This window comes from Cervus canadensis, chromosome 8, assembly GCF_019320065.1.
Source record: "Cervus canadensis isolate Bull #8, Minnesota chromosome 8, ASM1932006v1, whole genome shotgun sequence".
NCBI classification, from domain to species: domain Eukaryota; kingdom Metazoa; phylum Chordata; class Mammalia; order Artiodactyla; family Cervidae; genus Cervus; species Cervus canadensis.
In genome coordinates, this window is record NC_057393.1 from 35,091,681 (window position 1) to 35,115,305 (window position 23,625).

At 43.1% G+C, this 23,625-nt stretch overlaps 2 protein-coding genes and 1 non-coding gene across 7 annotated transcripts in view; 1 reads left to right on the top strand and 2 right to left on the bottom strand.

The window, feature by feature from the left end:
- PLCE1 (phospholipase C epsilon 1) overlaps window positions 1–18,820 on the bottom strand; it is a 360,038-nt gene extending 341,218 nt beyond the window's left edge. For all 5 annotated transcript variants that reach the window (XM_043475947.1, XM_043475946.1, XM_043475945.1 and 2 more), the window contains exon 1: window positions 18,556–18,820. The gene's annotated coding sequence lies outside the window, so the exon portion shown is untranslated. The remainder of the gene's footprint in view (window positions 1–18,555) is intronic.
- LOC122446873 lies at window positions 9,164–9,270 on the bottom strand. The gene has a single exon (XR_006271033.1). It is a non-coding gene; the product is annotated as a U6 spliceosomal RNA (small nuclear RNA).
- The window catches only part of LOC122446778 (translation initiation factor IF-2-like), an 81,870-nt gene continuing 75,669 nt past the window's right edge, over window positions 17,425–23,625 (top strand). The window contains exons 1-4 of the mRNA XM_043477276.1: window positions 17,425–17,573; window positions 18,659–18,884; window positions 18,936–19,300; window positions 20,081–20,302. Of these exons, the coding sequence (XP_043333211.1) occupies window positions 17,425–17,573; window positions 18,659–18,884; window positions 18,936–19,300; window positions 20,081–20,171 (831 nt within the window). The 3' untranslated portion in view covers window positions 20,172–20,302. The remainder of the gene's footprint in view (window positions 17,574–18,658; window positions 18,885–18,935; window positions 19,301–20,080; window positions 20,303–23,625) is intronic.

The window sequence follows — 23,625 nt, forward strand, 5'->3', positions numbered from 1 at the left end:
CCACGTCTCCATCTAAAACACAAAGAGTTCAGCCTCTCTCATCTCCTTCTGCAGCTCCACAACAAACAAGGTCTCCTTCCCTGAAGCCACCACAGTGTGAGGCAATCTTAAGAAGTAGCATTTTCTATTACTTGATTTTACTTTATCTTATTAAATACCTTTAGTATACCCCTTTAATGTGTCTATATATCTTTTGCCTTCTTTTTAAGTGATTTATTGAATTGATTTGTCTTTCTTTTTAACTGAAGTAGAGTTAATTTCCAATGTTATATTAGTTTCAGGTGTACAAAATAGTGATTCCATATTTTTATAGATTATACAAAATACAAAATTATTACCAAAAAAAAAAAAAAGAAGCAGCATTTTCTGCCTGTCCTCTTCTTTATGTGCTTCTCATTGCCCCAGTAGTCTGCCAACTCCTGGCTTACCATTACTGACGTATCCCAGTTTCTCCTGGGCGGTCTCCTACACATTGTGTGTGTGTACGTTAAGTCGATTCAGTCATGTCCGACTCTTTGTGACCCCATGGACTATAGCCCGCCAGGCTCCTGTGTCCACGGGATTCTCCAGGCAAGAATACTGGAGTGGGTTGCCATTTCCTCCTCCAGGGGATCTTCCCAAAACACAGGGATCGCACTGTGCCTTGCAGAATGAGCAGATGGCAAAAGTTGGAGAGAAGGTATATTCCATCTACAAGGGAATGATTAAATAAAATATTGTACATTCATATCCAGGAGAACAAGTTTTTTGTTGTTTTTATAACTTAGCTCTAGATACATTTACCTAGAAAGGGTTCCAGGGTGTATTGTTTCATTTTCTTAAGATAAAAATAAATCAAAGAATAAAACATGTTAGGAGCACCTTATATAAAACAAAACACACAAAGTATATCATTATGTGTATGTGTATGTACAACTGTATAAACGCATAGCAAAACGTTTGAACAGCACCCGCCCAACTAGGAACAGTGATTACCTCTGAAAAAGAAAAAGCAGACTTAGAGAGGGGTTATAGGGGCTTTTACTTTATCTACAATGTTCACATTCTTTACAACCAAGAATTTACGTATTGTGTAATGAAAAATAACTTTTTGAAAATCTGAAATTATTATATGAGATTTTTTTCATTCTGTGAAAGTTTGCTTTAATGCATTAAAGAACTCCTGGAAGGCAGTAGAACTAGTTCCCACTTGGGCATGGGTTTGTTTATCCTGCTTATCTCTAGTTAGAGCCAACAACGCTAATGATTCTGAATAGCACTGGCCACTCCTTGGCCATCCCAACCCCTCCCACCCACAGCTTCAACTATCACCTCTAAGTGGATGACTCCCAAATGCCTCTTTCTAGACACAGCCGCTCCCACCAGCTACAGTCCTGACTTTCCAACTTCCTGTTGGATACAGCCAACACCCCAAGTACAAAACCAGATTCCTGTCCTCCCTTCTCTCCTTAACTCAATTCTTCTGCCTAACTTCCTCCTTCCTATTAACTGGCATCTCCTACTTCCCGGGAATTCGGAAAGGAAACTTCCCAGTTATCACTAGTTCTCTTCGTCCACACACCCACCTAATTATTTGTCATATTCTGGTGATTTTTCTAAAAATTTTTTCCAAACTGTTAGCCACTGACACCACCCCCTGGTCAGACCCTTTCCATTCATCATCTGGACTAGTGGAATCTCCTTCTAAATGGTCTCCTTATAAATCAGGGGACTGAGATCGACGCATACACACTACTATATATAAAATAAATAATGAATAAGGACCTACTTATAGCACAAGGAATTCTACCCAATATTCTGTAATGATCGATATGGGAAAAGAATCTGAAAGGAGTAGATACATGTATATGTATAACTGATTCACTTCACTGTATACCTAAAACTAACATAATATTGTAAGTCAATTATACTCCAACAAAAATTTTAAAGTAAATAAACGGTCTCCTTGTCCCTGACTACTTTGATCCATCTGCTAGATGCCCAACTTCCCATTTGGTGAAGGCCTAGCATTCCAGATTGTTGAGGTCATTTTGAGCTTCCATTCCATCACCTATTGTATTAGCTATTTTGCCAACTTTGAGTCATCTGCAAATTTGGAAATAAGGTTTTTTGCCTTCATCCAAGTCTGACAAAAATGTTAAACGAAGTTGAGCCAAAGAAAACCCTCTGGACTACAGATATCTTTCCAAGGGAACCCAGAACTTATCACTGGAAAAAGACAGCAACTTATAAAAAAAATAGTCTCAGACACCTTTCATATACCATCTCATTTAAACCTTACAACAAATCCTGGTACTGAGTATTATTATTAGAGGTTATATAATATTATAATACTGAGTATTAATTTTAGAGGTTTAAAACTGAGGTCGAGAATGGCTAGGTATTTTTGTGAAAAGCTTACAGCTATTAAGTAATAGAGTTTGATTTTTACACAAATTTGGGTTGAATGCACAGATTATGGTTTTTCTGCCACACAGTTTGAACTTTTCATGGGTCCTCCCCTTCTAAAAGATACAGCACACACCTCTTAACCTACTTTAAGGGACTTTCACAGTCTAGCTTCAAACCTACCTTTGTAACAGTTAAGACTACACCATGTGTCAAACACATGGTATAATGTGTTATATGCTTTATTTATGCATAATTTATTATGCATATAATAGTTTATATGCTTTATTTCATTTAATTCATGTCAAACCTATGAGGTAGGCACCACAATTAGGTCCATTTTACTGATTCAGAAGCTGATGCATAGTGATATTAAAAATAGCTTAATCTGTAAATTAAAAACTAACTCAATTTAAAATAAATAGATCTATTAAAGTTACCCAGCTAGTAGACAGCAAAGCTAGATTTCAAACTAGGGTCTGCCTGACTAGAGAAATACTTAGGAGGTAGAATGGACAGGAAGTTCAATTCATACCATCAATCTACAAGTATTTATGGAGCACTTTTGTCACAGGCTGAATATTGTGCTGGAGCTAGAGATCAAAAGAAGTGAACCCTGCCTCTGGCTTCATGAATGCTCAGTCTCTTCAATCATGTCTGATTCTTTGCAACCGCATGGACTATAGCCCACCAGACTCCTCTGTTCATGGGCTTCTCCAGGCAAGAATACTGGAGTGGGTTGTCATGCCCTCCTCCAGGGGATTCTTCCCCACCCAGGGATCAAACATGCATCTATTACATCTCCTGCATTGGCATGAGAGTTCTTTACCATTAGTGCCACCTGGGAAGACCCTGCCTTCATGGAGCACATGATTTATTGGGAAAGATAGACATGGAAATGGAAGGTAGCAGAGTGTAGTGAATACTGGGAGGGAGAAGCTCAGAAGGTGGGGATGGGGGGTTTGTGCTTGGAGAGCTGAGGTTTCCAGTCTTGTTAACTGAATCCATAAAGATTCCATCCACTATGATGGGGAATGTGGAAGAAATAGGTTTGGGAAAAGACTGAGTTCAATTTGAGACATGGGTTTTGGGGAGATGTCTCACAGGCAGCTGGATGTGCAGGTGTGGAGCTTAGGAGTGGGGCATGGGTCACAGAAAGATCTGGAATCATTGATGAAACTCATGGAGGTGGATATATTCGAAGGATCCACAGCATGCATATAAGGCAAACAAGGAAAAAGAAGGCCTCAGAGGAGACGCTGCTCACCTGGCCAACCAGCACACTCCTGTGAACCAGACTTCTAAGGATGGTTTTATCTCTTCCCAGGCAGAAACACCTTCCCATCCTTTTCATCAAGCCATACCCAGCTTCCTTCAGCCCTCTCTGCTCCAGAAAATTCCAGCCCAGAGCTCCCTCTCCTGGACTCAAGCCATTTAACAGCTGGCCAGGGACTCAGCCATTTCTTGGTGAGGATGTAGACAATTTCAGGTATTTGTGTCCTCTCTCCCTGACTGGACTGAAAGATCTTTGATGGCTAAGATTTTTGATAACATTAGGAATGCAGTCAATATGCTCTTTACAGAACCAATTTAAAAAGCATAATGAAGCAATAGCAGAGCATTTATATGAACTAGTTTCTCCAGATGAACCTGAATGGCTTTCTCAATACAGCAGCAACCACATCCTGGGCACCCTCCCAAGCTTCCACCTGATCCTCTGCACCAAACAGAGCTGGTCAAGGTAAGCACACCCTGCCTCTCCTTGGTCCTTCTAGTTTATGCCTTAGAATGTGCTCCTTCTTCAGTCCCAGCAGCCCTTGCTTCCAGAACTTTTCCAGTTTGAAAAGAAATTTCTTCAGAAGGGAAGAAACAAGGATGAAGATGTTTTGCTTGACAAAACATCAAGGAGCAGCAACAGAAGCCTCCTTCCCATAAGTCAAGTCACAGAGTTTAACCAAGCCCCTTAAAACAAAATATTGTCTAAAATTAAAAGATGCTTGCTCCTTGGAAGAAAAGCTGTGACAAACCTAGACAGTGTACTAAAAAGCAGAGACATTACTCTACCAACAAAAATCCATCTAGTCAAAGATATAGTCTTTCCAGTAGTCATGTATGGGTGTGAGAGTTGGACCATAAAGAAGGCTGAGCGCCAAAGAATTGATGCTTTGGAAATGTGATGCTGGAGAAGACTCTTGAGTCCCCTGGACTGCAAGGAGATCAAATCAGTCAACCCTAAAGGAAATCAATCATGGATATTCATTGGAAGGACTGATGCTGAAGCCGACGCTCCAATACTTTGGCCACCTGATGCAAAGAGCAGACTCACTGGAAAAGACCCTGATGCTGGGCAAGATTAAATGCAGGAGGAGAAGGGGACAACAGAGGATAAAATCACTGACTCAATGGACATGACTCTGAGCAAGCTCCGGGAGATGGTGAAAGACAGGGAAGCCTGGTGTGCTGCAGTCCACGGAGTCGCAGAGTCGGACACAACTGAGCGACTGAACAACAACAACAAACTGTCTAATTTTACAATTTGGAAATGATTCCTCATTCATGATGTTTTATAATATCCTTCTATAAATAAGCAAATGTCTGAGATGTCTCCCCCTGAGTAAGGGGGAGAGTTAGTAACATCTTGTTTCATAAATTAAGAGATTATCAGATTCTCACCTTCATCAACACCTGGCTCAGGTAAGCTCAGGTGGGCAGTAGCCATGGGGGTCTTGCTCACCAGCATCCCCCATCAGCCAGCACAGTGCTTCATACATGGGAGTGACTCAGAAGGACTGATGAATGGATGAGACAATGTTGAGTGGATGGGACAATAAGACTGGGAAAACACAAAACTGTAGAAAAACGAGACAGAGAATGAGGGGCGATACAGAAGTAGGAAGAGTGTGAAGAAGACTGAGTTGAAGAAACAACCAACCACCTTCTTACATCTTAGGCTCAGAGTCTCCTCAACTTCTCCACAAAGATATGCACACAGCAGCTAAATCATTGGGTCAGTTTCTCAGTCCTAAAGCTGTCAAATGCACATTTACAGTACTCACCATTTAATATTTTTCTTTTGTAACCACTTTCTCTCTTCCCTTCTGTATGCCTTAGGAACTTTTTTTTTTTTAACTTTTCACCTAAACGAAGACTTGACATTCAATTTGACTCCTACTAGACTCTACGCTTGTCTTTCAGGTTTGCTGCTTTGCTACTTAAAATCCTGTATCAATTTAGAAAAGGAGACTGAGGTCCACATTTGATGTCTGGAATCATTATGAACAGTGCCTAACCCTCTAGTGGTAGTTTCAATTCTGCCTATTCTATGATGAGTGCAAAGAAACAAGAGTGTCCCAGTTTTTTTTTTTTTTTTAAAAGACATTGCATTTTCACTTCACAGGAAAGCCCCAATGAACCAAGCTACTGTGACACTTCATTGTCCTTACCCTATCCCACAGCAACAGGGCCTCCAGCTCCTCACCATTTTTTAAGCTGGCCCTGTCACTCTCAGGACAGCACAGGAGGTCTCCAGGAATTCAATCTATGCACACTCAGGGGCAGCATGCTAATTTTAATGTCAGTCTTTGACAACCATAGCTAAAATAAATCTAAAAAAAAAAACCAACAAAGTAAAATCTAAATAGGTCCTAGATGAATCTCTACAGATAGAATTCATTAACACAATGATAATTTACTGCCACAACAAGATTGAAAACATGGTTTAATGATGGGAAACTTGTTAATATAACATACCAGTAGGTCAAATGTGAAAAAAAAGCACACAGTCGTCTCAAAGATGACCTTTTGACTTTTGATAAATTCAACTCCCTTTCACTAAAAAAAAAAAACTATGAATATAAAACTCCTTCCTCAAACTATCTTTAACCAAAAGCAACATCATAATTACTAGTGAATACGAAAAGCATTTCTATTAAAATCAGGAATAAAATTAAAAGGTCTATCATCCTCCCTTTTAGTAATTTATGTTCAAATTTCTGATTTAAAAGAAACAATTATTATTTGTAGACAACACAATTCTCTACCTAGAAAGTTCAGGGAAATCAGCTAAAAAAGTAAGCTGATTAAATAAAAATATAAAACTTATTTTAAAATAAGTAAGAAATATATGATTCACTGGAGTAGGAAACAGTAACTCACTCCAGAATTCTTGACTAGAAAATTCTATGGACAGAGGAACCTGGTGGGCTATAGTCCACTGGGTTGCAAGAGTTGGACAGGACTGAGCATGCATGCATACATTTATGATTTACATGACGGCTACTACAAGCTTCAGTAAGAGATATAAAAACATTTGAGTAAATTAAGAAACATATGAGTATGGAAAGACTAAATACATAAACATATTAATTCTTCCTGAATTAATATATGTTTGCCTGTCTGCTAAGTCATGTCCGACTCTTTGTGACTCTATGGACCATAGCCCACCAGGCTCCTCTGTCCATAGGATTCTCCAGGCAAGAATACTGGAGTGGTTCCCATGCCCTCCTCCAGGGGATCTTTCTGACCCAGGGATTGAACCCGCATCTCTTATGTCTCCTGCATTGGCAGGTGGGTTCTTTACTACCAGCACCACCTGGGAAGCCCAATATATAGGTTTATTATAATCCTAATCAGAATATCAACAGATATTTGACATTCTGACACAGTGTTTCAAAGCTTAATTTATAAGAATAAGCAAGGAAAATAAGAAAAATTTTAATAATTATAATGAGAGTCCAGTGTGTAATTAATGTTATAAGGTTAAAATATTAACTAACCAAAACAGTGTGGTACTCATTAAAGAATTTACAAATAGATATCTTAGGCTTGAAATTGACTTTGCTGCTAAGTCACTTCAGTCGTGTCCAACTCTATGCAACCCCAAAGATGGCAGCCCACCAGGCTCCACCGTCCCTGGGATCCTCCAGGCAAGAACACTGGAGTGGGTTGCCATTTCCTTCTCCAAAGTTGACTTTAGAATATACCAAATAAGATTAGGAATAATCTAGGATAATCGAATAGGTATACTATTTAAGAAAATTATATATGAAATATAAATCTGAGGAAATAAATATATTATTATGAAGGAAAATTAAGTATTTAGAAAACATTTAGGTCTTCAACTCATAATATGAACAACAAAAAAAACTAATTTTAAATAAAAAACTGAGCGTAAGTAAAAGCCTAAAAACCTAAGGGAAAAAAAACAACAGTTAATCACAGAAAGGAATAAAGAGTACAAATTGAAAAGCTGTGGAAGTAATCTCCAGGGAGAACAGAGACCTATCTGGCCATATGGAAAACTTTCTGCACATTAACACACACTATAAACATTTCAAAAATATGATACTTTATTAATATATATACAGAATATCCCATAGTAGGATAAACATAATTTGCCTAATTATGATTTATAAAGTTAGGTGAAAAGCTATAAAATGTGAAAACATGATCTCAAGTTGGAAAAAAAGAAAATAAACCCAGAAAGCCATGAACCAAACATTAGTAAGAACTCTAATGGTAGGAATGCAGGTGATTTTGGACTTCTTTGCTGTGCCTTTCTCTATTTTCCAAAATTAACTTGCATTGTACTATAATCAGGAAAAAATGCTAGTTGAGAAAAACAGCATCAAATGACAATGATACGTTACAGTCTTAATTCATTAAGATGTCTCAAATAAATGGACAAAGTATGTGATTAAACAATTAACCAAGAGGAAGCACATTGATGAGATATCAATGTTTTTTATCTCTAGTGATCAAAGAAATGCACATTCAAACTATGAAGTTCCAAGTCTGATATCTCTCATTGACATCCCACCAGAAAGACTACTCTAGCACATCATTAGTTGAAGTGCAAACTGTTGCAACCTTTTGGAAAGCATTTTGCCAGTATGTATGTGGAGCCTTTAAAAAAGTTCTTCACTTTGACCTAGTAATTTCACTTCTAGGACTCTGTGCTAAAGAATTAGAGACCTAGGCAATGAAGAGTTACTTAAATAGAAAAAATTGGGGATCAACGACTGAATGCCCAAAAAGGGGGGAATCAGTAAACCCTCCATGGGACAACATGACAGATGAGATTCAGACACTGAAATCAAGATTTAAAAACATTTAATGGAGTGGAAACATCTTAATGATAGAATGTTAGGCAAAGAAACACAATTGAAAATTGTGTAGTAGGTATCTACGCTGCCTGCTAAGTTGCTTCAGTCATGTCCGACTCTTTGCAACCCCAAGGACTGTTGCCCGCCGGGCTCCTCTATCCATGGGATTCTCCAGGCAAGAATACTGGAGTGGGTTGCCATTTCCTTCTCCAATTAGGTATCTATACTATGGTCTTAATTTTGCTTGAAATAAACAAAAGTTTCAGTTCTACTGCTCCCCAGCCAGGCGACTTGGTCAAATCTTTGTCTCTGAGAAGATGTTTCTCCAACTCTTAAAAGTGAGAGGGGAACATTTGGATTTCTCAATTTTCACTGTTGCAAGATACAGCATGTAATAAAAAAGAAACAAATCATAAATAGATGCATAACATCTGCATTAATAATTAAAAGATAGAATTTTAGTTGTTAAAATGGCTTTGGATTAAAAATTCTTTTTTAATTAATTTTTTATTTAAGTATAGTTGACTTACAGTGTTAGTTTCAGATGTATAACATAATGACTCAATATCTTTAGAGATTACATATCATACAAAGTTATAATCAAATATGGACTATATTCCCTGTGCTATACATTACATCCCTGTGACTTTATTTTTTTAGTACTTTTTTAAAAAAGTATGGACTGCTTCATGAATTTGCGTGTCATCCTTGTGCAGGAGACATGTTGATCTTCTCTGTATCATTCCAATTTTAGTATATGCGCTGCCGAAGCTAGCACTGACTTATTTTATAACTGCTAGTTTGTACCTCTTAATTCCCTTCACCTATTTGCCCTAACCTGTACTCCTCTCCCCTGTGGTAGCCACTAGTTTGTTCTCTGTATCTGTGAGTCTGTTTCTGTTTTGTTGTATTTGTTTTGATTTTTAGATTTCACATATAAGTGAAAACATACAGCATTTGTCTAAAAATTCTTTATTTTTTTTAAACTAATAATCTAAACAAGTGACATACTTGAGACCTTCCTGACTGCTTAGATAGTGACAATTCATCAGAGATAGATCGCATGGCTAGAAGTAAGCACGCTCTCTGATCCTCTGTAGCTAATTTGATCTGGGCTTGCCTGCCTGAGTCAGGAACACACTTCACCTGTTGTCAGCCATCCCATGACTTGGCATTCGAGAAGTTCTCAGTCAGTAAAGGGTACTTAGTCAAAATCCTAGATCGAAGAGGTGCCCTGAAACAACCTGCAAGGCTATCTGACTGCTGTTACACTGATGCCACAGGAAAGTCACTTTTTGGAGTTCTTTTTACAAATTTATGTCGTTTCTATGCATAACTCAAGAAGCTCTTGCCGTCCTCTCTGAGATTCAAATAATAACTGAGCATATTTCTTTCACAACTGCCTGGAGTTTGACCAATCCGCCCCACTGTGAATTTTAGGACCCTGCCGGAGGCACCATGAAGGAATAACCTCTGGCACAGTAAACCAAGCTGAGTTAGGGACTAATTAGCCTGCTGAGCAGCAGAGAAGTGAATCTGAATTTACTCAGACCCCAGCAGTTAGCAAAACTGCAGACCCAGTGAGGCTCACGCTCGACTCTGTCATCCAAATTCATTCTGCCTTTGCGGGGAAAAAGGAATACAATCTCATGCCAAAAGCATTTAACTTCTGTGAATTTTATCCACCTCCCTGAGATGGACAAACCAGACTATTAGAGAGTGCTTCAACTCCTCCAGGCAAGCGGATCATAGGCAAAAATATGTTCATCAATGAAATCTGAGTTCGTGTTGTTAATAATAACAAATGAATTGAAGCTTTCTTTAGAAATGACAGTAACTTGAACTAACTCCAGTGATATCCAAATTAAACTGTGTTATATGATATTTTAATCCCAGATGTGTCTAGTATGCACTTGGTCACATGTGTTTTTCCCAGTGATTTTTTTTCCATTCTCTGGATTTTCCATAGTCAGTGATATTATATAGTTTAAACCTAAAATGAAGTCATCAAAATAGAGTCTCTCCTTGCTTCTGCCTCTTCCTTAATTCTGAATGGAGCACCCTTACTGTTTTGCTATCAAAACGTAGCTGCTTCTACAAAGCAATAAAATTCATAAATGCTAACTGCATTTTGTTATAGCTCTGAACTCGTGTGCAAATGTAACCAGCCCTCCTGAAGGAGACATTCCAGTGTTTTTAGACTCGGAGCATATTTCTGTGGGGTTGCCCCACAGCAGATCACCCCACGGAGCCAGCAGCAACACCACCACTACATAGATAACAGTACTGGCCAGCCCTGTTTAACCAACAACCCTGTCAGGCCTAGCCGCCCTGTTTATGATTATTTTATTTTATGCCTTAAGTGTAAGGGGCGAGGGGAAAGGATGCAAGAGTATGAAGTCTGTCTTATAGACCCAATGTCATGAAGAAAAAGCAGGGAGAAGACTGGAGCTCCACCCTGTCCCTCTCATCTCAGCCCCCATAGCTGGCAGGCAGGAGAGAAAAGAACACACATCCCTCAGTTTCTCAGAGCCGAAGGGACCCTCTTCCTGGAAGAGGCAGGAAGACCTCAGAGACCTCGAGGAGGGGCGGCTGTGGCCCCATGAGAAGCAGCCTCACGCACCTGAAGTCACCTGTGGTCAGGGACAGTGAACAGTGGCAATTGGGAGAGAGAGGAGACTCCATCAGCATGAAAATGAGCCTAAGAGCCAATATTTGTTGAATTCTTATTGTCTATCAGACACTGTTTTAAGCCCTTTACATGAACAGTCTCATTCACTAGGTGTTACTGTTTTGTTGTTGCTGTTTAGTCGCTAAGTCGTATCGGACTGATTTGTGACCTCATGAACTGTGGCCCTCCAGGCTCCTCTGTCCATAGCATTTCCCAGGCAAGAATACTGGAATGAGTTGCCATTTCCTTCTCCAAGGCATCTTCCCAACCCAGGGATCGAACCTGAGTCTCCTGCATTGGCAGGCAGATTCTTTATGACTGGGCCACCAGCGAGGTCCAGATGCTACTATCTGTCACCCCTCCCATTTAGTGAATGAGGAAGTTTAGGCCCCAGCAGAACAAGTATTTTGCACAAGATCACACAGATTGCATATAAATAGTGGAGCCAGGTAAACAAATCTAAGCACCCTGGCTCCAGATCCTCATCTTGTAAAAGACATTAGAGAAAACACAGCAGAGTTCTATTTCCTGCACATCCAAGTCTCTGGGCTAAGGTCATACCTAGTGTGCCTTAATGCAGGGTTTAGGTCTTCTCAAACTTCTGTCTCTCTAGCACAGAGGTCCGCTTACATGCCAAATCTGAGGCAGGACCTCACTATATAAATAAAATGAGTAAGAGTGGGGCTGTGGGCAAAATGGGATGAAGGGTTGAGACCTTCCTCTTCCACCATCTCCCTCACCTGGCAGAGGCTCCAACCCTCCTGTGACACAACTGGAAAACCAGTATCACTCTGCATTATGAGCTTGAGAGGCAAAAGAAGCACAGCTAGAAAGTCAGCAACAGGCAACTAACCCAAAGGAAAAGGAAGAAATCACCACCACGCACCCGCCCCAGCAGTCCCAGAGGTACCTCACCATCTGACACGAACCATCTCAAGTCTGAGCATTTGAGGGGCCAGGAAAAGGTGGAATTCAGGGCTGGAGCGGAGAGTCAGGAATGAGGCAAATCCAATAAACAGGCAGAGGTGGGAAGCCGAGCCAACTGGGCGCCAGGGCCAGCGGTCTGTGGTGAGTGAGCGGGGCTGCCGGAGGAACAGAGGTGGGAAGCCGAGAGGGAGGCCAGCACAGGGACTGCTCCCAGAGCCGGCGTCCTCCGGCTTCAAGCTGTCCACACACATTACAAGAGACAGAAAGGGCAAGAACTTACCAAGGGCTTTGATACCCATGTTTCTTTTCTTTTTTTTTTTCGGTGCGGTAGGGATATAACACACTCCTTCTCCCCCATTCAAATATCACTTTTCCCTTCCTTACAGTAACATACCACTCAGTGGCTGGCACTGTCAGCCTTAGCAGACACAGAAATGCCTGGTTTGGGGAATCCTAGATAGATGGAATGGGCGGGAGACAGGGAATGGGGTAGTGGGAGACAGGTCGAAGAAGGAGGGGATCTATGGATATATATATAGTAGATTCACTTCATTGTGCAGCAGAAACTAGCACAACATTATAAAGCAATTATGTCCCCAACAAAATAAAGAGTCCCAGACTGTGGATTTGATCCCAGCTCTACCCCGTACTAGGGCTTCCCTGATAGCTCAGTTGGTCAAGAATCTGCCTGCAGTGCGAGAGACCTGGGTTCCATCCCTGGGTCGGGAAGAACCCCTGGAGAAGGAAATGGCAACCCACTCCAGTGACCTTGCCTGGGAAATCCCATGGACAGATGAGCCTGGCGGGCTACAGTCCATGGGGTCACAAGAGTCACACACGACTTAGTGACTAAACCACCACCCCATACTAGCTGTGTACACTTGGGTAAGTTACCTATCTCCTCAGTACCTGAGCATCTCCTTCCATGATATATAGATAATAAAAGTACCTACCTCAGAAGGTTGTAGTGAGGATGACAGGTTAATACACATAAGGTAGTCAGAACAAGTCCCTAGCAAAGTTCAAACTAAATCCTGGCTCTTATTACTCTCTTACTTTGACAGCTTTCATTTCCCTCTTGACTACTTTCTTTTTTCTCTTCTACACTCTTGTGAGTTTCCTATAACTACTGTGACAAATGGCCTCAAATGTGGTGTAAACAATACAGATTTGTTATCTTCAGCTCTGGAGGCCAGAAGTCTCAGGTGGGTTGGCAGGGCTGTTTTCCTTCTGGAGGCCCAGCATCTCAAGGCAGCCTAAATCCCTTGGCTCCTGACGCCTTTCTTACATGAGTTGGACCTTCTATGAGGGACTCTGTGATCCTCTGGCCTCCCTCTTATAAGAACCCTCTTGACTAGGTTGAGCCCACTCAGGTAATCTAGTATAATCCCCTCATCTCAAAATCTTTAAAAACGTCAGCAAGGTTCCTTTTGTCCTGTTATGAAATATGTGTACAGGTTATGGGGATTAAGACTTGGACAATTTACAGGATCACTGGCATTATTCAATGTACTAGACATATTTTTCCTAAGCCTAAAGTTGCAGACTGGCAAGACTTAGGAAGACCCAGAGGGAAAAGACAATAACATTAGTAACTAACGTTTTGAACACTGACTATGTGTCTGGCACTATGCAAAGCGCTTTAGGTACATTATCTTACTGAGGTCTCAAGTGTGTGATGTGTGAGTGTTCAACTGTATCCAACTCTGTGTGACCCTATGGCCTGTAGCCCGCCAGGCTCCTCTGTCCATGGGATTTTCCAGGCAAGAATACTAGAAGTGGGTGGCCATGTCCTCCTCCAGAGGATCTTCCCAACCCAGGGATCGAAGCTGTGTCTCCTGCGTCTCCTGCACTGCAGTCAGATTCTTTCCTGCTGAGCTGTCAGGGAAGCCCTAGGTCTCTGAGCAACTCCACAAAATTACTATCTTAGAGAAAGGTTAACTTCTTATCTAAAGCTGTACAGCTAGTAGATGGCAAAGCTTCTGTAAAACCAGATAAATTTGATTCTAGAGCCCTTGTATTGGACCAAGAGTGCCTTGCCCCTATACCTTAAGCTATTATAACTGGAGGTACCACGACCACTAGAACATTGAAGGCTATGTCATGAGAGGTACACACGCACCCAGGACACAGAGAGACAGGGGTCCTGCAGACCCTAGGCTATAAGGTCCACAGATGGTAGAGCTTCAGAACATTTTCTTATACTCACAGGATAAAGCTTGGGGTTACTAAAGAGTTTCTTCAAATGCAGACTTGAACAAAAAAGCCACAAAGGGACCAGCTAAAGAAGGAAAGTGAAAAGTCTGTTCCTGACCCCAGGCCAACCCTGTGATTCTAGTCAAACCTCCCCCAAAGAAGAGAGAACCTCACAGTCTCTCCGGGAGAGACTTCCAACCAAGTCAGGTTGACTCAGATCCTCCAACGCCCTACCAGGAAGTTTCAGAACCCCGGCTGGCCACCAGAATGGTCCCACCCACAGCACAACAGTCGGTATACACCAGGACCAAACCATGCCCTACCTTCTGTTCCACAACTGTTATGAGAACCATGTGCCACAGGTTTCAACAAGGGTCCAGCAGTTTTACCAACAGCCACAATGAGCAACTTCTTTTCCTATCAGTTCTTTTCACAGAGAATGGCTCTAAACAAACTGTGATTAGCTAAGGTGGAAAAGGGTAAGCTAAACACTTGCTAAGCATGCCAATTACGGTGGTTTAACTAGCCACAGCATTCCAAACCTCAGTTGCTAAACAATTTAGCCATAGCCCTATCTGTAATTTTCTAATGAGCCAAGTTCAAGTTATTTGGTTTCACCCCACCAAAAAAGAGCCAGTTGTTTGTTTTCAGTGATGAACCTAAGGGTTGATACAGGAAAGCACAGTGGTCAAGGGAACAGAGTCTGGAGCCAGCCAGCTCTGACTGAATCCTGGCCCTGGCACTTTCTTGCTCTGACTTCATGTATGTTACCTAACCTTCTAGTTCCTCGGTTTTCCTGTCTTCAAAGGGGGCATAAAAATAGAAGTCTATATGTCCTTACACAAAATCAGAAGATTTTTGGCTTTGGTAATGGCAAAACAGTACACATGTCATATATTAAATAATGCTGTAGGTGAGATCTATAGCAAAGTGAAAGTGAAGTCGCTCAGTCGTGTCCGACTCTTTGCAACCCCATGGACTGTAGCCTACAACGCTCCTCCATCCACGGGATTTTCCAGGCAAGAGTACTGAAGTGGGTTGCCATTTCCTTCTCCAGAGGATCTTACCAACCCAGGGATCAAACCTGGGTCTCCCACATTGTAGACAGATGCTTTACCATCTGAGCCACCATGGAAGTCTATGATCTATAGCAAACATGTCCATCATTTCCAGAATAAAAAATGTATATATACTTCTTATCAGTGAGAAAAATTAAGACCATAAGAACCTCATGTCAATTCAGATCAAATTTTGTGGCCAAACTTATAAAAACCAGTTTTGAGAGTTTTTTTTTAAATTTTGGAATTGCAGGTAAGGGATAACAGGTCTCTGGCATTTAGCACCTAATGCTGTTGTTAGGATTAAATGAATTGACAGATATAAAGTACTTAGAATTCAGTGTTAGCAACAAAAACTACTACTATTATTTTTATCTAAATAGACTTAGTAGGGGACTAAGAATAGGAAATTGTTAATTTATGACTAAATTGGACTTGGAAATTAGTACTTTGGAGATTAATAGTCATTATGAATATCCCAGGGCAGATATCTAAGATGATGGACATACTATATATCTTCATGCTCCAGTATGGTAGCAACTAGCAACATGTGACAATTAAGTGCTTGAAATGTGACTAATCTCATTTAATTCTAACTTACTCAAAGTTAAATGTAAATAGCCCTATGTGACTTGTAGCTACCCTGACTGGACAGCACAGCTGTAGAGGCCTGGGTTCCAATCTGGCTCATGAAAACCTATATAGATGAATTACAGGGCTGACTTAAAAAAACAAAACAAAAAAAACAAGCCTGAGTCCTGCACCCTGGGAGAAGAGAAGACCACAGGATGCTGAAGAGGGTTTTCTCTTCCTTTCTAGATCCTGTAGCTGGCCATTCACAAAGTGTATCTTTGATATCTTCTTCTTCCTTCTCAACTCCCCACTTCCCCACCTCCAGCTCTCCTCATGGGAAACCCCACATAATTGGGCCACACGCTTCCCTAAGCCTCCATCAATACCCCTCAGCCTTCTCCAGGAGTACCAGGCTCCCCAGTCACCTGCCCTCGCTCTCCCCAACCAAATTTCCACCTGCTAAGTGCCAAGATCATAACCAAGCATCTAGAGGAAAGCACCTGGATCATACCAGTTCACACTCTAAGCTGTTACTGCTTTTTCTCTCTCTTCTCTGCTATGCTACTCCTTCAAATTCAAAGCTCTGTATTGTTGTGCTCCCCCAGACCCTTCTTCCCTCAAGCACAGTGAGACCAGGCAAAGAAAGCAGGAGCCCAGGCTAAAGCAACTGTTATCCTATACAGGCTGATTGCCACCCAGGTGTGGTATGGCAGGGACTGCCAATACACAAGTGCAGAGCAGCCTCACTCTGTGCAAATATCCCCTCTTGCCGAGGCATGGGAAACATTCCCTGCTCTCTGCTTGAGAAAACAGCAAGCACAATTCTTTTCAACTTTCCATTATTCATTAAAAAATTTGTAGGTAACAAATTGTACATTAAATAAATTGTTTAAAGTATACAACAAAAGCCCAGAGAAGACCGTAACTTAGAATAGTTGCAAATAGCAAAAGAAAACCAACCACCTTCATTGGAATCTAGCTTCACCACAGCCCACTGGAGCATGGAATTTTTAATGACACAGGTCAACCTTGGCGCATATCCAAAGAGCTTATTTTACTAGAAGGACTGCAAGACAGTCCCCTCCAGCTCTTACTTGGTCCCCAGGCTTAGACCAAAAATGATTATTATGCATGACTCCTGGCTATAAGGAAAATCTCCACTGTGGGGTTGTAAGTGGAGGACAATTCGAATGGTAAACACTATGCTCTTCTCTGAATCCTCTTCTCCAAAACAGAGATTTGTATTGAAGAACCAAAGCCATAGCACTATTTATTTCCAGAGAGGCTTCTAGGTGCGAACACTGTGCCAAGAAAGCCACAGTGAAGTCCTTCAGTAGGGAAAATGAAACATCTACATAAATACTTCTCAAAGAATGCTGAGAGGAGAGAAGCCAGGAAGGTAAAATGCTGCAGGCGTCAGAGCCTGAGAAAGTTGACTATTTGGGACTGGGGTATGAGGGAAGGTCTTATGGCAGCAACAAAACTGGTTAGGATTTAGAGTAATGAAATGGAGCAGAAAGGGCACTCAGGAAGAACAAAGGGTGTGCTAGACGACAGCACCCCAGGCACTCTTCAGAAAGCATCCGTGAAGGTGTGGCTGGATACAGCATCCAGAGATAGTCGACCACCCCTTCCCCCCAGGGCCAGCTGGGCCCTGTAAGTGCATCTACGGGGTCACCTAAATCCACCCCCCAAGACAGGCTCTCAAAAATTCTTCCTGGTGGGTTGCAGCACCCCAGGCCTTGGCTCTGCCCATTCTGACAGGGACCCCACCCTATCCCGACCCGGGGTTCTTAGCAGAAACACAAGGAAATGCACTAATCCTGCAGGGATCTAAATGACCTAGTGGCAAATTTTGCATGATGCAACCCAAATTAAAAACCATGTGGAAATAAAACTTTTCCATCAAGTGACTCCTACTTAACATCTATTGAGGGTGCTCCCTCTTTAAAATGACGCTGCTAAATCTTTGAATGATGGATGATGGATCTCTCTTACATTCAATAATTAGTTGAGTCAGTTGTACCAAGTGTCTCATGACTTAAATACAAGGCAAGTGGGGCGGGGGGCGGGGGGGGGGGGGGGGACCATAAATTTACACTGTGCATTTAACATCAGCCACAATGGAGGACTTTTCCTTCTAGGTTATTCATTATCACAGCACTAGAGGACTTTAAGAAAAAAGACGCAGCCATTCTTCTAGTGGCCAGTGAAAGTGAGACCCAGGTTCAATACTGTATTTTCTAGGACTTGATGTAGCTAATCTCTCCAGGAACACTCTCTTGAGCACTTTTCCTTGAAATACTGTCACTAGGGACCGCCTCAGAAAGAGTTTATATTTTTCGTCTTCGTACTGCACACACAAAATGCAGTGGAGACCCAAGGCAAACATCTTAAGGGGCGAAGGAAACCCCACCAGGGTGTCCTCCAGCCCATGTGAGGCTGGCTCTCGTTCCCTCGGGAGTCGCCTGCCTCAGTTTTCCCCTGGAGATGGGGCGGGGGAGGGACACTCTCCCGCCAGGTACAGCTGGGTGAGGTTGGCTGCCCTCGGCGGCTCTACTGACTGGTTCAGAGATTACAAGCCCCTCTCTCCCCTTCTCCACGCCTCGGGAACCGAGCTCCAGAGTCTCCTCCTCACCTTTCCTCTGCTGGCCGGGCGCGCCGGAGTCCCCAAGTTGCAGCGTCCTTCTGGAACGTGCCTGTCGCTAGCGGCGTCGGGTGTCCCCGCTACTGTGTGTCAGCGGCGGAGCAGATGCCAGGAGCGCGCAGAGCCGGGCAAGTGCCCGGGAGGCAGAGCCCGGGAGGCACAGCCGGGGCGCGCCGCCGCCGCTCCCGCTCGGGGGTCTGCCGTCCCCGCCGCCCGTCCGGCCCCGCGCCGCCCCGTGCGCCCCCGCCCGGCGCCGCTACCTCGCTCCGCGCCCGCCGAGCTCTGCGCGCTGCCCTGACGGCGGCGCGGGCGGCAGCGGGGCCCCCGCCCTGGGCCGGGCTTTCCCAGAACTCGCCCGCCCCGGGTGAGAGGCCGCGAGCGCCGCCGCGGGCCGCCGGGCGGCCGGGGGGAGAGGCCTGAGACGGGCCCGCCCCCGGGCCGCGGGCCGCGCGGAGAAGGCGGGCGAGAGGGGCGGACCCCGCCGCCACCCTGGCCCTGGACGTCGGCTCGGCGACCCCCGCCTGGCCTCCCAGGGCCGCCCGGCGTCCGGGCCACAGTGGGAGCTGGAGAGAGTGCGGCGGGGTCGCCCGGCTCTGGCCGGAGAGCCGAAACTCGGTCCAACTCAGGCCGCGGGAATTTATCGTCTCACACCTTCCGCCAGGCACCGTCCCTTCTCGACACACACACGGAAACTGAGGCTCTTGAAGGTTAAATTACTTGAACCAAGGTTACTCTGGTAAGGGCAGCACTCTGGTAAGGAGTCTCCAATGTGTTCCGTCACTCATCCAACAGCGATTTATTATTGAGCACCACAGTGCCCGGTGCTGCGCCAGGCTGCGGTGTGTAGTGACCATCCAAATAGTGGCCTCCAGGTCTGTGGACTCCAAATCTAGTGTCTTTCGTTGCTGAGGCAAGCAGGAGGTGTTCGGCGCTGCCAGAAACTGCAGCCTCTGCACCGAGCCCTCCCTGGCCGTTGAGGTGGTTTTTATACCCAACTAGCAGTCAAGAGAGCCAGAGACCTGGAAAAAAATCGAATTATCACACCCCGCTCCCTCCCCTAAATCCCTGTCCCTCTTCACCTATTTTAATGGACCAACCCGTTCCATAGTTATGACCTCTCCTCCTACATTCAGTCACTTGTCCACTCCTTGTACTCCCTCACACCGCAACCATGTTGTCCTTCCTCTTCTGCAACTTTAATCTGTGCAGAAACCTTCATCAGCTCCCTACTGCCTTCCAGACTAACTCCCGTAACTGTAGGAACCCGACATGGTGTTTCTCCCACTCTGAACCTCTACCTGGAAGGGTCCCACCCCCTCCCACACATTTTCCTGCTGCTCAAGTTTGACCCCTTCTTTCAGGTCACTGTTAAAAGTGGCCTCCCATCCTTTGAGCTTCCAGGCGCAGGAGGGGTTGGAGCAAAGAATGCACAGGAGGGTGCACCGAAGAATTCTGCCTTAAAGAAAAGTATGTCAGCCTGGGTCCTTACACTGTTTTGCTGTTTTCTCACCACTAGGATTTTAATGAAAATCAACATTACCTCCTTCCTTGAGAGCTGGTTGTGGAAAGACCTTCTGCAGAAGATGGAGGAAACTTTTTGTTCGTGAAAAGCTGGAGATCTTAGTACTAGAGGAATAGGAAGTAGTCACTGACCCCAACCCCTGTGCCTGCACGTTCTGAGGAGGTGAATGAGGCTTCAGGCTCCAGGAAAAAGGAAGCATTATTGACAATACACAAGGTAGGCTCTTTATTCAATATACAGTTTTGGATTGTGGTTTTATAATGCATTTAATGAATTAGTAATATCAAACATCATTAATCACCTGGAGCCCTCAAAGGCTTGTCTGTTTAAAAAAAAAAGAAAAAAAAAAGGCACACAGGAATTAGATTGTTGCAAACTGATAGATGCACAAGCAGTTAACATGAATCCTCCAAATGAGTCACTTCATTATTAGTAACCAAGGAAAGTCTAGGTCCCTTAGACAGGAAAGTTATCTGAGTGTGATCATCAATAACCCCCCATTCTTGGAAAAGGCCTTCCCCAATTTTTTGCAAAGAGATCAGGTCCAGATCAATGTCCTTTGCTCGCCCCCTCCATCCCTCTCTAAATGAGACTGGAGGGAGCCATGTCCCTGAGGCTGCCTCACCGCATTGGAATGTCTGAGCTAACAGTGCTTCCAGAGGGTTCATTGCTCCTCTGAACAGCACTGCCCAGACTTTCTGGAGATTTTAATTCACTCCCCAACCTCGCCAACAGTTGCACACAAGGTGCCTTTTTTACACCCTGCTCTCTGTTCAGTGAAACACACAGACCATCTCAGGGGAACAATGGCTCCATTCAAGACTTTTTCTAAAGTACAGCGTATAACCTCCACACTGTGGGTTGCTGCCAGCCATTATCTGGAGGAAGAAAGACGGTCAGATAAAGTGCTTGTGAATTGGGGGAGCACTGGACGGTTTCCATGGAAAATTCAGTTTCAATAAACTGAGTTATGCATCTTTGTATACAAGACCATTTTGCATAGTCAAAAACAACAACAAAAACAAAAGCCGCAAGAAATAATGCTGTGGAAGCTATTTAAATGTAGTGCATCTTTGTTTGAAATTCCAGAAGAAAGCACACATCTCTTTTGAACTTGTTGCATAATGGTCTCCATTTGATGGAAATTGATTTAAGCTGTAAACGTTGGGCTAGGGAATTTAAGTTGTAAAATCATTTTAAGAAATGGAATCATGTCCCCACTTTCTTCCTCTCACATCCTGTAATTTTTTATGTGGGGGGAGGGGGTGTCTCTGACTTCATGGTTGTTGCTGCCAGTGGGAGGCCGCAGTCCCCCTACTGCACATATTACAGAAGAAAAGATTGGCCCTTTGCCACACTCAACAAGCCAGCCATCAGTTAACCCATTTATAAACAAACCTTAAGGTTGGGAACTGAGTAGTCAGCACAGGCACAATTGACAAATGTATTGATCTTTGTTCAACAGTAGCTAATTGCTAAGCAGAGGAATTTGCCAACTAACTTTTGGGTCAGCTTTGGAAGCCAAGGAAGAACTGAAGGAACAAGGCGGCCCCGAGTTTAGGACTCGCCCTTTCCTCTCATTCTAAGTCTATGCATCAGACTCTATGGGGTTTACCAGCTGTCTGCAAATAGGCTGGTGAGTTCAGAGAGTGGACACAGAGCCCAAAACAAGTTTTTCGGAGTTTTCTCATATGTGAGGGTAGAAGTACTAAAACTGTTCGAGGTTAGTGGAAATACCAGCATGTTAGAGCAATAGGTAGCTCTACTTCTGTGGGGTGATAGGAGTGAGGGTGGAGGAGATCTATCTCTCAACATGGCCAATATTAGGGGCACAGACCTGTGTGAGTCCACTTGAGTTGATAACCTTAATCCACTTACCAGGTGTGAGTGAGCCCTTGAGCAAGTTTCTTATCTCTTCGTGCCTCATTTTCCTCTTCTGTAAACTATACCTGCCCTTCACAGTGGCTGTGAGGGCTTAAGCGAGTTACTCTATGCGAAGCACTTAGATTAAAGAAATAAAACTCAGAACTTAATTTTCATTTATATGTATGGTATTTAAAAACTGTGATCTCCTTTGAATATTGCAGATGTCTTGGTGTTTTGACAGAAAGTCCATCCATTTTTTGTTCCCTTGAAATATTTCTGGAATCTCATTGTAATATCTGGTTCAGTTGCTATCCGTAAAAGGCAGAGGTAGCTCAAATCATCTCAAGGAGCCATAGCTAAAAATTATAGAAACACAATTAAAAAAAACAATTTAACTCTCCTGGAATCCCGAAGCATAGACTTTGGGGCAAGAGACTTCTCAAGAGGTAGGTTTTAAAGTTTGATATCATTCTAAATGGCCACAATGTTGAAGAGAACTCTGGTATGGTTGTGGAATTCAAAGGAAAATAATAGTCTTTTGAAAAAATCATCTTTTCTACAAACTTAATTGAAGTAAGTCACTAGGAAAATGACCATGGCTCCTGGGTGATCCCAAGAGCTATGAATTATCTATAGATCATCAGACTGGTCACCTGTGAAGAGTAGATGACATGGAGCAGGTTTTCACTGGCTATTAATTTGTTCACTGATTCTCCAACTGGTATCTTGATGCTGATTAGCTGTGCAAGCCCCTCTGCAAGCTCATTCTTTGGTTTCTCTGCATGCCTCCTGCATTAATGTTAGCATGTTACTATCTGCCAGCTCTCCCAGATCCTTTTATTAACAATCATCATGCTCAATCACTCCTTCTGCCAGAAATTATAATAATGATAACAGCGGCTCCCATTGTTTACCTTTGTGCTCTTCTTTGATTCTTTTATGCAAAAATATCAATATATTTTGATATGCAATATGCATTTGCAATATGCAAATGTATGGAGCACCTACTATTTGTCAAGCATTGTATACCAGAGATACAAACAGTGAACACAATAGTCAGCAAAGTCCCGGCCTTCATGGTGCTTATATTCTGGTATCCATAGACAATAAACTATGTAAAAAGTAAAGCATGTAGTATAGTAGAAGGTGATGAATGCTTGAGAAAAGTAAAGCAAGGATAAAAGACAGAGTGCTGCAGGTCTTGGAGAGGATTGCAATTTTAAATAGAATGTCTCAGGAAAGACTTCTTTGAGAGGTAACACTGGAGTAAAGGAAGTGAGTAAAGGAAGTATAGGAAGTGAGGGAGGGTGGAAGACACTGCTTATTTCCCTCTAGCATCCATCCTCCACTTGTTTCTCTTAGGCTGGCACTTCTTTATCTTCATTCTTATGTTCTAGGGGCAGCTTCCCAACCTGACAAAGACGTTGCAAGCAGTGTTTGAAAGAACATCTCCATCAGCCGTAGCTCTGTGTGTGTAAAATGTGCTCCACACTTGCCCTCCTGGGCAACTGTACTTTCTCAAAAGTCCGAGTTGCTCTTCTGACTCTTCCTTTCTCCTCTGCCTACCTTTCCTTCTGCTCTCCCAGCCCTTCCCATATCCTTTCGATCTCTTCTCTTTTCTCTAAAACACTGTCTCTCCCACTAACATGGCTTGTTCAGGTGACTTGTTTTTA